Source organism: Poromitra crassiceps, assembly GCF_964638095.1.
Source record: "Poromitra crassiceps genome assembly, chromosome: 3".
Lineage (NCBI taxonomy): Eukaryota > Metazoa > Chordata > Actinopteri > Beryciformes > Melamphaidae > Poromitra > Poromitra crassiceps.
Window position 1 is genome coordinate 50916976 of NC_139625.1, and position 15835 is coordinate 50932810.

The 15835-nt window shown below is 47.2% G+C and overlaps 1 protein-coding gene across 2 annotated transcripts in view; it reads right to left on the reverse strand.

Annotated features, from left to right (window-relative positions):
- Positions 1-15835, reverse strand: part of fermt2 (FERM domain containing kindlin 2) — a gene marked incomplete at its 5' end in the record, with an annotated part of 69333 nt that overhangs the window by 25303 nt on the left and 28195 nt on the right. For both annotated transcript variants that reach the window (XM_083634064.1, XM_083634063.1), the window contains 2 exons: positions 2488-2616; positions 10521-10754. In XM_083634064.1, coding sequence (XP_083490190.1) covers positions 2488-2616; positions 10521-10754 — 363 coding nt within the window. The remainder of the gene's footprint in view (positions 1-2487; positions 2617-10520; positions 10755-15835) is intronic.

Sequence of the window (15835 nt, forward strand, 5' to 3'; positions counted from 1 at the left end):
AGTAGTCAGAGTAAATAGCCTAATCAAGCTATAACCATAGCTCGACTTAACTGTGCATGTAAATGTACTGACTACTGTCATGCCTGGTTTGGGATAGGATAGGAGGAGAAGGGAGGGCTAGTTAAGCTGCTGTCATGTAGCCTGGTATGGGATAGGATAGGAGGAGAAGGGAGGACTAGTTAAGCTGCTGTCATGTAGCCTGGTTTGGGATAGGATAGGAGGAGAAGGGAGGGCTAGTTAAGCTGCTGTCATGTAGCCTGGTTTGGGATAGGATAGGAGGAGAAGGGAGGGCTAGTTAAGCTGCTGTCATGTAGCCTGGTATGGGATAGGATAGGAGGAGAAGGGAGGACTAGTTAAGCTGCTGTCATGTAGCCTGGTTTGGGATAGGATAGGAGGAGAAGGGAGGGCTAGTTAAGCTGCTGTCATGTAGCCTGGTTTAGGATAGGATAGGAGGAGAAGGGAGGACTAGTTAAGCTGCTGTCATGTAGCCTGGTTTAGGATAGGATAGGAGGAGAAGGGAGGGCTAGTTAAGCTGCTGTCATGTAGCCTGGTTTGGGATAGGATAGGAGGAGAAGGGAGGGCTAGTTAAGCTGCTGTCATGTAGCCTGGTATGGGATAGGATAGGAGGAGAAGGGAGGGCTAGTTAAGCTGCTGTCATGTAGCCTGGTTTGGGATAGGATAGGAGGAGAAGGGAGGGCTAGTTAAGCTGCTGTCATGTAGCCTGGTTTAGGATAGGATAGGAGGAGAATGGAGGGCTAGTTAAGCTGCTGTCATGTAGCCTGGTTTGGGATAGGATAGGAGGAGAAGGGACTCAAGGGAGGGCTAGTTAAGCTGCTGTCATGTAGCCTGGTTTAGGATAGGATAGGAGGAGAATGGAGGGCTAGTTAAGCTGCTGTCATGTAGCCTGGTTTGGGATAGGATAGGAGGAGAAGGGACTCAAGGGAGGGCTAGTTAAGCTGCTGTCATGTAGCCTGGTTTGGGATAGGATAGGAGGAGAATGGAGGGCTAGTTAAGCTGCTGTCATGTAGCCTGGTTTGGGATAGGATAGGAGGAGAATGGAGGGCTAGTTAAGCTGCTGTCATGTAGCCTGGTTTGGGATAGGATAGGAGGAGAAGGGAGGGCTAGTTAAGCTGCTGTCATGTAGCCTGGTTTGGGATAGGATAGGAGGAGAATGGAGGGCTAGTTAAGCTGCTGTCATGTAGCCTGGTTTGGGATAGGATAGGAGGAGAATGGAGGGCTAGTTAAGCTGCTGTCATGTAGCCTGGTTTGGGATAGGATAGGAGGAGAAGGGAGGGCTAGTTAAGCTGCTGTCATGTAGCCTGGTTTGGGATAGGATAGGAGGAGAATGGAGGGCTAGTTAAGCTGCTGTCATGTAGCCTGGTTTAGGATAGGATAGGAGGAGAAGGGAGGGCTAGTTAAGCTGCTGTCATGTAGCCTGGTTTGGGATAGGATAGGAGGAGAAGGGAGGGCTAGTTAAGCTGCTGTCATGTAGCCTGGTTTGGGATAGGATAGGAGGAGAAGGGAGGGCTAGTTAAGCTGCTGTCATGTAGCCTGGTTTGGGATAGGATAGGAGGAGAAGGGAGGGCTAGTTAAGCTGCTGTCATGTAGCCTGGTTTGGGATAGGATAGGAGGAGAAGGGAGGGCTAGTTAAGCTGCTGTCATGTAGCCTGGTTTGGGATAGGATAGGAGGAGAAGGGAGGGCTAGTTAAGCTGCTGTCATGTAGCCTGGTTTAGGATAGGATAGGAGGAGAAGGGAGGGCTAGTTAAGCTGCTGTCGTGTAGCCTGGTTTGGCTTTAAAATGGCAGCGTGACCAACTATGTGTGGAATCTCAACCATTCCTCGTCCTCCCTGCCAAGGAGCAGGGAGTCAGGTCTGGAGATCCCACGCTGGCCTCAAACTCACACATTCATATTTGGTCACTAGAAACAGGGTGCAGCAATCTACAGTTATCATAGTGGTTTTCCAACCACAAGTGCAACTGAAAAAGAACAAGAAAAAAAGGGAGAATAGGAAAGATGCTCCATGGGAGCCAGTGGAACCTGCTATTCAACCTGCTGCTGAGGGGAAACAAATCATTACATTTCACAATGAAATACAGACAATATAACACACTACTGCACAATTAGCAAAGCAAAAACGTGACTGCATAAAGTGAACAGGTCTGTAAACCAATTCTCTTTACACTCAATCAGTAAAGAAAAAGTAAAAGTGGGGAAAAAGGGGGAAAAAAACACTTCCTAAATTAGCTGGATTTGGTTCAGAACCTAACCTTTTTGAAATCTTTGGACAAACTTATACTGTATACTGTATGTGCAGACGTTTGCTCTATCAGTAACAGGCCATAACTGTGGTAGCTTGAAACAGAGCAAACCGGGAAAAGGGGAGTTGAAGTCGTGAGGATGATCTCTGCTGGTAATGTGCAACCGACAGGTATCTACAGGTGCTACATCTCCATGTAACTTAGGTGTTCCCATCCGTCAGCTCACCTGATCCAGGGGTTAACAGAGGACCATCCAGCTCCATAGCCTCCTCCTCTGCCTCCTCCAACTTTTTCTTCTTCTTCTTAGGATCACGGGGCTTACGCAGTAGAGATAGCTCTTCTGGGTGGCGGATATCTGGAGGGAAGGAGACAGAGAGAGAGAGAGACCCGAGTTCATTTGATGTCACACAAACACAACCTTGCCTAGCAACACGACTACGGCCAACCCAGACCCCAAGATGGGGCAGATCTTGTGTCACTCTGTCACTAAAGTCATAATTTGTATTCTTTCAACTACAGGCTTGAAATAAACCACTGAACCTGGGCCCAAGCGCACAGACAACGTGTAGAATCTGTGACAGGAGTGAATATGGAATAAGAAAGAAAGGAAGAAAGAAAAAAGCCGTAAAGACAGTAGGGGGACAGAGGAGGATTGTAAACAGCTGTGCACAAGAGGGGTGGAAAATTGCAAATCCCTTTTCTCAGGGCCCCAACAAATCTCGCTCCAAATGTGATCCCCACATGAGACAGAAAGACCCTCTCTGTCTAACCCTGTCATACACAGAAAGACCCTCTCTGTCTAACCCTGTCATACACAGAAAGACCCTCTCTGTCTAACCCTGTCATACACAGAAAGCCATGCAGTATTTGGTAGCTGTCGGTGACTAATGTGGCAGCCTTTGTGAAAACAGCACCAATCGATCCTTGAAGATGATACTACAAATGAAATAATCATATCCTGTGTACGTGTGCGATCCCAGTCAGACAGGAAGACACACACACACACACACACACACACACACACACACACGATGATGACTAAAACAGAGCAGCCTTCCCCCAGCTTCTCTCCTCTCTCTCAGACCGGGGGAGGCTGGAGAACCATCACTCAGCACCGCGGCAGCCATGACGTTTTAGGATGGGCGTGGGACGGTTCTGATGCAGTGGGCTGAGGCAGCCAGGACGTGTTAGACTGGTTTGGGATGGTTCTGATGCAGTGGGCTGAGGCAGCCAGGACGTGTTAGACTGGTTTGGGATGGTTCTGATGCAGTGGGCTGAGGAAGCCAGGACGTGTTAGACTGGCTTGGGATGGTTCTGATGCAGTGGGCTGAGGCAGCCAGGACGTGTTAGACTGGTTTGGGATGGTTCTGATGCAGTGGGCTGAGGCAGCCAGGACGTGTTAGACTGGTTTGGGATGGTTCTGATGCAGTGGGCTGAGGCAGCCAGGACGTGTTAGACTGGTTTGGGATGGTTCTGATGCAGTGGGCTGAGGCAGCCAGGACGTGTTAGACTGGTTTGGGATGGTTCTGATGCAGTGGGCTGAGGCAGCCAGGACGTGTTAGACTGGTTTGGGATGGTTCTGATGCAGTGGGCTGAGGCAGCCAGGACGTGTTAGACTGGCTTGGGATGGTTCTGATGCAGTGGGCTGAGGCAGCCAGGACGTGTTAGACTGGTTTGGGATGGTTCTGATGCAGTGGGCTGAGGCAGCCAGGACGTGTTAGACTGGTTTGGGATGGTTCTGATGCAGTGGGCTGAGGCAGCCAGGACGTGTTAGACTGGTTTGGGATGGTTCTGATGCAGTGGGCTGAGGCAGCCAGGACGTGTTAGACTGGCTTGGGATGGTTCTGATGCAGTGGGCTGAGGCAGCCAGGACGTATCAGACTAGAATAGATGATGGAGTCTAGAAGCACAGCTGCATCCTCAGCTGGATTTGCTCTTGTCTGCTCTAGGATTCCATATAAACTGGGGAGGCAGCTGATATTTGAGGACTATTATTATATTATTGTTTCATTAATGTCACCTGCAGAGGAGTTGTACAATTCTCATTTTCTCATATAAATCTCTTCTCGCAAGTGAACCATCTCCCCGAATTTTTCAAAGATAGGGTGTTTTAAGGCTGTTACACACAAAGAGCGATGCGAATATACAGCATGAAATTGCAATGCAAATTTTGACCCACCTGTCAATCACAGCAACAGATGGGTATACGTCGGACGCAAATTTCTGGAAAATCGAAGAAATAAACACCACAATAATGCTCAGCAAAACTTCGCCGTTGGTATGCACGGTTGCATTCACTGATATAAGTTCGAAAATATTATTGATGTGCGAATTAATCGCACGAAAGAAATGCTCCCGGTGTGTAAGGACCTTTAGACTGAGTAGGAGATTGTACAGTAAGAGAGAGTAGGAAGGAGAGCGTGGAGGAGTTTGAACCCTTAGGGGGAGACAGAACTTCTTGGCTTGGCCAGAATGTTTGTTTAGTTTGTGTTACTAAAGCAAAAGCATTCCAGGGGTTTTAAGAACTACCAGATGGGAGCTCACTCTCTCTCTCTCTCTCTCTCTCTCTGCCTCCCTCCATCCCCATGCTCTATCTCTCTCTCTCTCTCTCTCTCTCTCTCTGCTGTAGCAGTGAAGCCCAGGTCCTGTGCCCTTATACAGCCATGTGAGTGCAGGCGTGCTGCCTGGCTTTAGCCCTGCTGCGCGGTGCGAGGAGAGGACCCGTCAAGTGTGTTCTGGCCGTGTGTGTGTGTGTATGTGGCTACGCCTGCCTGCGTCTCCTGGTGAGGCATCGCAGTGGCATGTGAGATTTTACTACGATGTCAAACAACCAAGTCGCTTCCATCATTCATTCCTATTACCTCATAATGTCAACACCAGGAACTTATCCATAAGGAAAATATCAGCCAACGACCCAACAAAATTCTGTATTATTAACCCTCTGTAAATCAAATTTGAGAGCAGAAATCTAAGACAGATTTTGTTCAGATTCAGAAGTCTTTCTTCTTAAAGGTAAATGTGAAGAATAAACATGCGTCATTGTGCTAATGTGCTTAAATCCATTGTGACAAGCTTATCAGTGGAGAAAGAGCAGATACCAAAATATTGTTGACACAAAATGTACTATTGTAAGTTGCTTTGGAATGGATAAAAGCATCTGCTACAGTAAATGACATAATGTAATGTAATGTCATTTGGAAAAGGCCTAATCTATGTATATATAAAAGGAAGCATGTGGGCAATGTGTCTCTGTGTCTGATGTCATAAAGTCCCAGCATTGTGATGTCACAATGATGCTGTGTATGCGAGCTGCAGGGCCAGCTCGGCGAGCTGGAGGGCGGGCAAGGCTACGCAGCGGGCGAGCCTAGGAATCGAGCACACGTAGCGCATGAGATGCCTAGTATCACAAATCCACCAATATTTTAGGCCCTACTGCTGAATCCCTACACCTGATGATCTGAAAAACAGGAGGTGGGAAGTGGGTGGGTAGATGAGGTGAATACATTGGCAGATACTCTCTATCCCTCACCCACATGAAAGGAGCGCAGGAGTAGTAGACATGATGGGAATACCATGTCAAAGCTAACTAGCATATGGAATGGTAGAGGATGGAAGAGAAAAGAAAACCAAGACAGGCTAAGGTGACAATCCAAATGTCCACAAGGATTTCTCAAACAAGCAAGAGTTTAAATTAAATTTCTATAAACACTGACGTTGCATTGTAGTAGTGATAATTTACCAAGTAGGATCTGGTGGATGAAACAGCTCTTACGCTCACTAGGTAGTGACAGAAGAGGGAGGGGCGAGCGATGGTGGAAGGGCTTACAAAAGCTCTGTTGATTTCCATGAGCAGACATGACAGCTGCACAATAAGGCCCCCATCTTCCAGCATCCATACCTGTGGTAGTAAGCAGGCTCGGTCGGGGCCAGTGGGCCTGCTAGGCCTGCTAGGTCTACTCCTTGGAACGCATGATTCACTGGAGTGAGTAAGGCCGGCCACAGAAGAATCACACACACCGTCATATTCCAACTGTATATGGTTTACATTCTAAAAAGATAGAGACCCTACATGGTGAGAAAAGAAAAGAAAAGAAAAGGAGATTTTACCCTCTAGATGAGTGTTAGAAAGAGCTGCTCACTGGGCTGCGAGCCTGACTGATCAGCTAATACACTGGAGCAATCAATCACGACCTGGTCCCAGGGTGGATTGAATAAGACTGCAGCGACTGAGACATTACTAACATATAGTCTCAGTCTCAAGGTTTCATAGCTTATGCAAAAAAACTTACATTCCTAGATCAGCAAGATTATAAGAAACCAAAAGTCAAGAGTGAAAGAGTTGATAGAGCCCTGGATGACAGTATTGCTGCAACCACCAGAGTATGATCATGAACGAGAAAATCTAGTCTACAAGTTTTTATTGTTGGTTTCAAATGGCCAGCATTTACCATTGAGATCAATGTTAAGCTCACACTTTCAATCCATTCTTTGTCTGAACCCAAAGGCATGGCTATCATAGTTGATGTTCATGGCAAATGGCAGATCCAATCAAAAGAGATATACTTTATAGTATGAGCTAAGTTTCGGATTTCACTCTAGCTAGTAGCTACATTTACATGCAAACAAATAATGCGACTTTGCTCCTATTCTGATTGCAAGAATAACTGGATTAGGTTTAGCATGAACAAAATAAGTAAATACTCACATGTATATGTCGTGTGTCACATTACCCTGACTATTCAGTGTAGAGACGTCTGCTGCCACTATCCATATTATGCTATAATAATGCATTTATTGCATTATACATGGACTACTAGAGACTCCAGGTGAGCTTTTACCTCGTTTCATGCAAACTTCAGCCATGATTCTCCTGTGCATTTCCTTGGCTGTAACTTTCCTACAATGGCAACACACTTGTTATCTCAAGCACTGAGTACTGAACCCTCATCTTAAAAGCACCTTGATGACTTGCTGCTAAAGTTCAATGCAACAGGCTGTATTGCATCTCCTCCCCACTCGAACTGAAAGGTGCTAAAAGGCCAATCGAAAAAGAGAAGAACACACTTTAATTTGGCAAAGCACACTCCCCCTGTTTTATGACAACAGTGGCCAGGACACTTGGGCCAGTCAAACAGACCCCAGGTTGATGGGCCATAAACCAACCGGTCCAAAACGATGAAGCAACGTGCAGTCGTGCACAAACTAAGCCAGGACAGAGCACCCCCCCTGACCAAACCCCTCACTGCAGCTCAGCCTCTCAACTGTCACCCTCGTCTGGCCACTTATCCATCCCCCTCCTTTGTGCCGGACATGCCAGTGACCAGTGACATATTCAGAGCAGAGATTACTAATGCCACAGGTTACAGCGCTTCCTGTCAACTCTCCTACATATTCCAGAGAATCAGGGGAAAACAAGACATGCTAGCAAAGGAGTCAGAGTCCTCCTTACTAAACCAGACACAGTGCTTAAGTGGGACAGCCTGACTGTTGTTAGTCATAAGTAGTGTTTAGTGTGTTGCTGAGAGAAGCAGTCTAACTACCTCAGGCCCCCAGCTCCACAGTCATGTGTTAGTCATTGGTGAAGACTACATTTCCTGTCCTCTTCACAGGAAGAGTAAGACAGTCAACAGCAGGATGAGGAGTATTGTGTGTGTGTGTGTGTGTGTGTGTGTGTGTGTGTGTGTGTGTGTGTGTGTGTGTGTGTGTGTGTGTGTGTGTGTGTGTGTGTGTGCGCGTGTGTTTAGTGCACACAATTGCATTTGAGGCGCTGAAGCAAGTCCAGGTGGTAGAGTCTAGACGAGACAAGCTTGCCCGGTCTAATGTGACTCTTTGCTGGACAAACCAAACTTTCAGACAACCTGAGCCAATGCCAACCCAACCAGTGCCATTTCTGCAATTTCACAACTGCATACTCGCCTTTTGTACAGCATAAATATTTCATGGGGCCCTTCTACAGTATTTCAGCTGGCACCATAGCAGAGAAATTCTTTGGACTGCAAAAAGCACACATACTTGAGATATTTTCTGAGAATTCTCAGAAAAATATGCTCTTATAACTAAAAGCAGAAAATCACTCATGCCTTGCTTCACTATCTGTGTGTGTGACACGCCAAATAAGCAATGCAGAGTTCAAAGAGCAGAGTTATTTCAACCAGTACAGTACATTGGCCTTTTGTTGAAGTCTCTTCCTCCCCAGCCAGCCAGGACCAGATGGCTCGTTTCTGCCTGGGACTGCAGCTGCCTCGGACATGGGAGAAGTACAGCAGGGCTAATTGGTTTGATACATAGAACTTGGGAGTGGTATAGGCTCTGCTTATGTATGGGACACTCACTGTCAAGGTTGTAGTTGTGTGAGAGCGACAGGGAGAAATAAAATGTGAATTCAATACATATGTGAACATTGCACACATTCATATGTGAATGTTTGTTATTCTGAAACAGTGTCTACTGGAATGGGAGAAAGAAGTAAAGAGGAGGAGGGGATAAGATGGCTAACTACTACAATGGCGGACTGAACTTAGAACTTGTTTTGGAACAGCTTCTGTGTGGCCGACTGACTGGACGGCCCAGAGCAAAAAACTCCTCCAAAATAAATCATTCTAATAATCATCGCTGAAAGGAAAATCCAGTCTCTTCTCTCTCTCTCTCTGTTGCTGTCTCCTAATACCCCCCCCTCCCTCTTCTCTGTCTGGAGCGAAGGCCAGTTGGACAGGCCTTGTCTCATCCTGTCCCCTTCTCTGGGCTCTGCAGCTCCCAGGCAGTCAGCAGAAAATATGCACAGAAAATTGTAAAGTTTTCCAGATAAGGAAAAATTAAATACTTCCAGGCCAGGCCAGCTGTAAATCCGCAAAGGCAGCTGTCATAGCTTCCAGTTCCAGTTAGGACTTTTTCCCACCATCCGGTATAAGAGATTCTACTTCCCGAAAGCAACGATATTGTGCAGGGAGGTAAATACCACAGCAGAGGCACGTCACACTGCATGGCCCTGCACAGCCACCGTAAGTCATCTTGTGACGTCCTGGCACGCGCCAAGTCAGCCAAAAGCAATTTGTCCTGAATTTGTGTGGAGCTCAAATAGATTGATTACAGAAGCAGTAGACACATTACAGAAGCAGTAGACACATTCCTAACTAGGACTGGTTGAGACTGATAGAAGGGCTGCTGGCCTGTACCCTGCCTCCCATTTCAAAAACAACCTGTGTATGTGTATTTATACTCCATTAAATGTGCTATTTGTTCTCTTCATTTCACAGAACTGCTTTGTGGGTCTCTTTAACCTTCGGAAAAACAACATTTAAGTAGCATTCCTGCCAAATTAAAAACAAGGCAAAGCGCTACCTGTACAGGCCAATAAAAACAGGAAAGCTGCCACTGGAGCCCCATGCTCCTGCCTTCTGAACACAGGCCAATGACAAAGACCCAACAGGTGTCCTGACCGCTGCCTGATGGAAGGATTTATATGTCCTGACCGCTGCCTGATGGAAGGATTTATATGGGGGTTTCTCAAAAATCTGCGAGCCCTGCTGGAGACAGTGACTAAGGGGCGAGGTCTGGAGCCAAGGGTTGAGGCTGGGAAAAGTGGGCGTTCCAGGGTCAGGGGTCATCAGGCTCCGGTGTGTGACCTTTGACACGTCTCTGGCGTGGTGCCAGTGATGGAAGATATCGATAGTGGATGGTGTATGACCCCTGGGTGCTACACAGGCCAGGGTGGACAGTTACATTTGGATGCTTTGATATTGGTTGAAGGGACAGTTGGAGGTAAACGAGAGAGAGTGAGAGTATTTATGTCAATTTGTACTTTTCGCATGTGCCTGTGTTATGAGGCTGAGTCAGACTGATAATCCACATTTACTAAACAGAACTGCGCGGTGCCTGGGTGCCAACGACTTGCCTCCAGACTGTCTCCAGAACTAACAGCGGTCAGGAGAGGTGACTCCAGCATGCAGAGCTCGAATAAACACAACAAATGGCTAGGGATAAGAACATGTGAAAAAGGACATGACTAGCTGGGTTTGCACATTCAGAAGGTTTCCAAAAATAGTATTAAAAGAAAGCGCTTAGATTGCCTCCGAAATGTGGGAAACCTTTGGATTCGGCCCTCCATTCTACACCGAAACGATTTTAATTCCTACAGCTCATTACAAATCAGTCACACATCTCACATTTGCTTCCTGACTGCTTTTCACCTCTCCAGGGAACATAAGAATGCCCGCCCTACCCGCCTGCTTGTAAAAGCGTCCCGCCGCGTGCTCCACTTACTGAAGGTTTTGCAGATGTCGGAGACGGCCTTGAACACGCGGTCGGAGAAGTTCACCTTGACCTTCATGTGCTTCATGTTGGGCAGCTGGAGGCGCAGGAGCTTGTGCTGCGGCGTGAACAGCAGCCTGGCATCGGCCTGGATGCCGTATTTGTCCAGCGTCCAGTGGGTCTTCAACAGCCACGTCTTCTTCTTCTCCCACCACAGAGCGTGGTCCGACCAGTCCTTCTTCACATCTACGGAAGGGGAGAGAAAGAAAGAGCAGTTGAGTTTTGGCCGTTGCAGAGTTAGCAGCGTGAAAACTGAAATTCAAATTAGATTTGTTGTTGTTGTTGCTGAAACACAGTTACAGCAGAGGAGTTATTTCAACATTCAACATCAAGTATTTTATAGCACATTGGCGAAGTGGAATCACTTAATAAAATACAATGTATAGTATTGTATCACCCTTTCGATTATTTAATTTCCAGTGAATGGGCAATCCAGTAGAGTTTTTTTTGGTACAAGCCAGCTAAAGCTAAAGTGCATGTACCCTCAGGGGTAAAGTGCATATTGTTCATAGTATGTCAAGCTAATAATACTGCTGCCACAGAGCCTCAGCCTGCTGGAGGACAGAGACAATGAAAGTGTAAGTAGAGCCCTGTGGATGCGTCACACCGTAATGACCTGAGCTCACCAAATATGTCCCTCCCGGGCAGAGGGTCAGGTTTAGGGTGAAGGGGGGGCGGGGTCCTGGGGGGCGGGGTCCTGGGGCGTCTGAGTGGGCGTGCGCGGGGGCGTCGGTGAAGTCAAAGTGAGAAGGAGGCGAGCAGCACCGACAGAGTGTGAAAGAAGCGGCTGTTTGCGTGACACGGCGGGGATATCGGGTTCGTACCTCCCTCTTTGTTCCCGAGTCACGCTATGATCCGTCTAAAGCGCAGACAAGCCACCCAAAAGCCCACTTAGCTCCCAGGCCCGCGCTCCACAGGGGCTCCACACAATGTGATGGACCCGGGCTCTCATGGTGTGTGTGTCGGACTTCAGAGGGAAGGGGAAAACCAGAGGGATTTGGGGGAACTGGAAGCAGCTGTTTTGCAGATCACCTTGCTCTGGCTCCTATATGAGCGGTATTGTGATGGGCTGCATGCTGAAGTTGAGTTGTTTTAGAGCTGAGAATCAATTGAAAGCCCGCGGGGAGAGCAGAAAATGCAGAAATCCCCCCCCACTTAAAGAGAGACAGAGAGTGCCTTTACACCCATGTCATGTCTATTTATTCCACTAATGGCAAACATTCACAATATGCTTCAAGCTTCAGGTCCAAACCAACAGCAGGCCAAGTGGCTCAAGGTCTTACTCTTATTGGCTTTTAGAGTGTTTGTTAACCAGACTATATCCATCTGCTCTTTGTGTGCACCACACTGTGCTGTGCATAGGAGACTCAAGCTTTTTCATATTGGACAGCTCATTTAATCCACATTAGGAACATGGACCCTAATTTGTTGAGATTTTGTGTCTCGCACCCAAATCTGAGAATATTTGTTATTGTTAGACTACATGATTTTGTCCATTCCAATTCAATGTTGTACTGTAGGTAAAGATATAACAGTGAAATTATAATCAATACAGTTATTCTTCTACATTCTCTTAATTGTGTTAAACTTCTTGTAAATGAATAAACGGTGAACTTCACCAAATTGCTGGGGACCCTCTGGAACCCCCTCAATGAGCCCTGGTGGTCCCACGAGGCCCACGTTGAGAACCACTGCATGTGAGACACAATACGCTCAGTGTGTTTAGAACCACTGCATGTGAGACACAATACGCTCAGTGTGTTTAGAACCACTGCATGTGAGACACAATACGCTCAGTGTGTTTAGCGGAATATCTGCTTGTTGAGATGGAGGGCAAGGGCGTATTATACTTTTGGATGCTCCCCGTGTGGTGATGTCATCAGTCCGGCTCTATAGTCCAGGCAGGCACTTCCCTGAGCGGTGTCTCGTTTCCTCCACCCACGTACCCCTTGGTCGCCTCTCCTCCAGCCTCTCCTCTGTGTCACTCTCTCTCTCCTGGCTGCACTGAGTCACTGTGTCTGGACACAGACGTCCGACAGCTCAGTCATTCGTCTGTGGGGGCAGTCTAAACTGTTTACAGGCAGGCACATATCCTGATCGAGGACATGTTTTCATCCATGATCATCATCAGCATGACCCCCAAGATCCCAAATAAGAGAAGATTGTGAATATTAACATGGAAACATAAGTTAGGCAGATGACAAAATGTAACCGCAAAATGGGATAAGGAGTAACCCGGCTGTATCCATCTACATATATCAGCATAGGGTACGACTGCAAACATGTTATGGTGTTTTCATGCGACCACTTTTCTTGAAAATTAAACCAAAATAAATGAAAATAAACCAAAATAGCCTATATTTGAGGGCTTGAAATCTTTCTATATTGGCACAAATCCATACTGAACCTTCCACATGTTAGAGGTAGGCAACAGACATGTATGACCCTCATTCTTACTGCAATTCATCTGTTTAAGATGCAAGAGTGGTCATGAGCTAAATGTGGCATTAACATAATACATCTATTTATTACATGGGGAAGGACACAGCTATGAATGGACAATCTGGAAACCTCTCTAAGTCGTAATGGGCTATATTTACTTTCTGACATGAAGCTAGCTAATCGGCTAGGCGAATGCAACACATCAAAACATGGCAGAATTTCTGATAACCACATGAGATTAAAACAAGATTGACCATTTCTAGGCTTCTGCTTTGCCTAGGTCGATTCTGACAGGAAGATAATAACAGGATGATAGGGATAGATAGGGAGAGTGATTTCGAACGTTACTCTAAATTGGCCTCTTCCGTCTGTCCATCAAACTCCTGGGTGCCATGGTAACCTCAACCTTGAGTAGCCTTCTGTTTCTATGTCCTGTTATTGTTTTCCCTGACCTTAGCTTGCATAGGGGCATCCATAGCTCTCCTGCTGATCCCCTCTAAAAACTGAATGAATGGGGTGAGGGGGTGAGTGGATGAATGACAGAACGGCTGCTCAGGACCAGAGCAGCACACACGAGCGCTGTGATGCAAGGAAAGCAAACGCAGCCGAGGAGGAGACACACCAGGAGATTACACTGCCCATTAGGATGGATGGAGGTTTAGGGAGAGTGGCCACCAGCATCTCAATCCAGAGGCCATTGTGAAGGCCCAGGACTGCATGCATTGAAGAGGAGGGGGTTGTTTGTCAAGCTGTTGGCTTGAAGACTGTTTACTTCAGGGCAAACACTTGGTACTTAAGTGAAAACATTCCAAGCTTTCTTTTCAGGACCCTGTGAGTGTGAGTGTGTGTGTGTGTGTGTGTGTGTGTGTGTGTCCTACTCTAGCAGCATGGGGTCTAGCTGTCAACACCTCATTCTGATGTCTCAGCTGTGCAGAATACAACTTCATTGCTGCCATCACAGAAATTGCTCCCCAAAGCGTAGGCTATTACTGAACTGAAAATAATGAGAGGGAGCGAGGAGAGGAACATTGAAAATAGACCAGAGTGTATTTTCATAGCGCTGCTTGCACTTTTTCCTCCTACAACCTAGTAATTTCTGGTGTCTGAGAGCGTTGCAGAGCAAGCTAGCCAGATTAGCATTTGGCAACTCACGTCTTGACCACAGTCCACGTTCTATAGAAGCTTCTGTATACTCAGGATACATGACCAACATACAGTGTGTGGGTGCGCGCACACACACACACAAACACACACGCACACACACACACACACACGCACACACACACAGCAGGCACGACGTGCAGGCATGTACGCACGTCGTGGTTGGTGTCAGTTACCCTCGCCGCTCTCCCGGCGGCCCCTGCTCTGTCCCTGCCCACCGCCAAACCCCATTGGCCGTAGCTTCACTGTGTCATCACGCAACGGTCCCACGGTGCAATTGGACGAGGGTGGCTGTCCACTGGGTTCCTTCAGTAACAGGCTGGTAATTCAATCCACAGAGAGGGAGGGAGGGAGAGCCAATGGCGTCTCCCAGCTAAAAATACAGCCTGCCAGGCCTGACGTAATGCACCAGCCAGAAGAAACGGGGGCCTAAGTAATTGAGTGCATTAAATGCGGACCTGCAGTCCTTCAGTAGAGTGGACTGTGTGTGTGTGTGTGTGTGTGTGTGTGTGTGTGTGTGTGTGTGTCTTTCTCTCTATCGGACATGGAGGGCTGGAAAGACGAGGGGAGGGGGAACCATGTTTTATGACCTCTGCAGGACATGAAAGTGGATACAGAGATTGTGTGTGTGTGTGTGTGTGTGTGTGTGTGTGTATAGGAGTGTCGTGTGTGGGGTGCGGGGATTTGTCAATGGGAGGGTGTTCTTATCCATCCATCAGTTACATTAGCTCTGTGTGTGTGTGTGCCTGTGTGTGTATGTTCTAATGAGCTATATTAATCCATAAATCTTGTCTAACAGAGTGCTCTTCATTCACCACCATCACCACAGCAGCCCTTGGATAACAATTCTCAACCAAAACCTCTTCCTCCGCTCTACGCAAAACACATTGAATAATACTGCTATTGTACACGCAGCATCTTCAAAGAAGAAAGTAGGGGCCCAGGGGGCAGGGGGGAAGATGTATGAATCGTGTTGTATTTTTGGGCAGAGGAGTGCCCTGTTTAAGGATTTTGCTGGGAATCCTTGTTGAAGCCTCCCACTCTCTGTCCCTCCTTGGCTCATTCCCTCTCCCCCCTTTGTTTACATTAGGAGACGGCCATGTTTATGGAGCCCTGTCGGTGAGGGGCGTGGGAGGTGATGATGGAGGAGAGGACGAGAGATGGAAAGAGGGATAGCCAGGGCTGGAGAGGAAGACATGAAGATGAGGAGAGAGAGATCTGTGTGTACATCGGTTATTCCATGTTTTGATGGATTTGTGTAGAGAGAGAGAGAGAGAGAGGGATGGAGGGAGAGAGAGTGAGAGAGAAAGGACGTCAAAGTGTAAAGAAGACTGCACTCACTGCATGTTGCATTGGCTGATCATTTGCTATACTACTTATAATCAAATGAGGAATGAAGAAAACCATCTCAGACATTTCAAACCAGACAGACATTTGAATACTGTACAGTCTTGCCAAGTAGTGACATTGAGCTTTTTTTGGGCAACACTCCATACAAGAACTAAAAAGGGTTAAAAGAAAACACAGCCATGGTAGTCAGTGGATGGAGAAGATTTCCATCAGGCCCATCTCTAGCATCACAGATGAAGCAGACACCAAATCTAGAAAGAAGACAAGCCTATAGGCCACGTGACCCAAGTGAACTTTGACTTCTTGATCAAGGT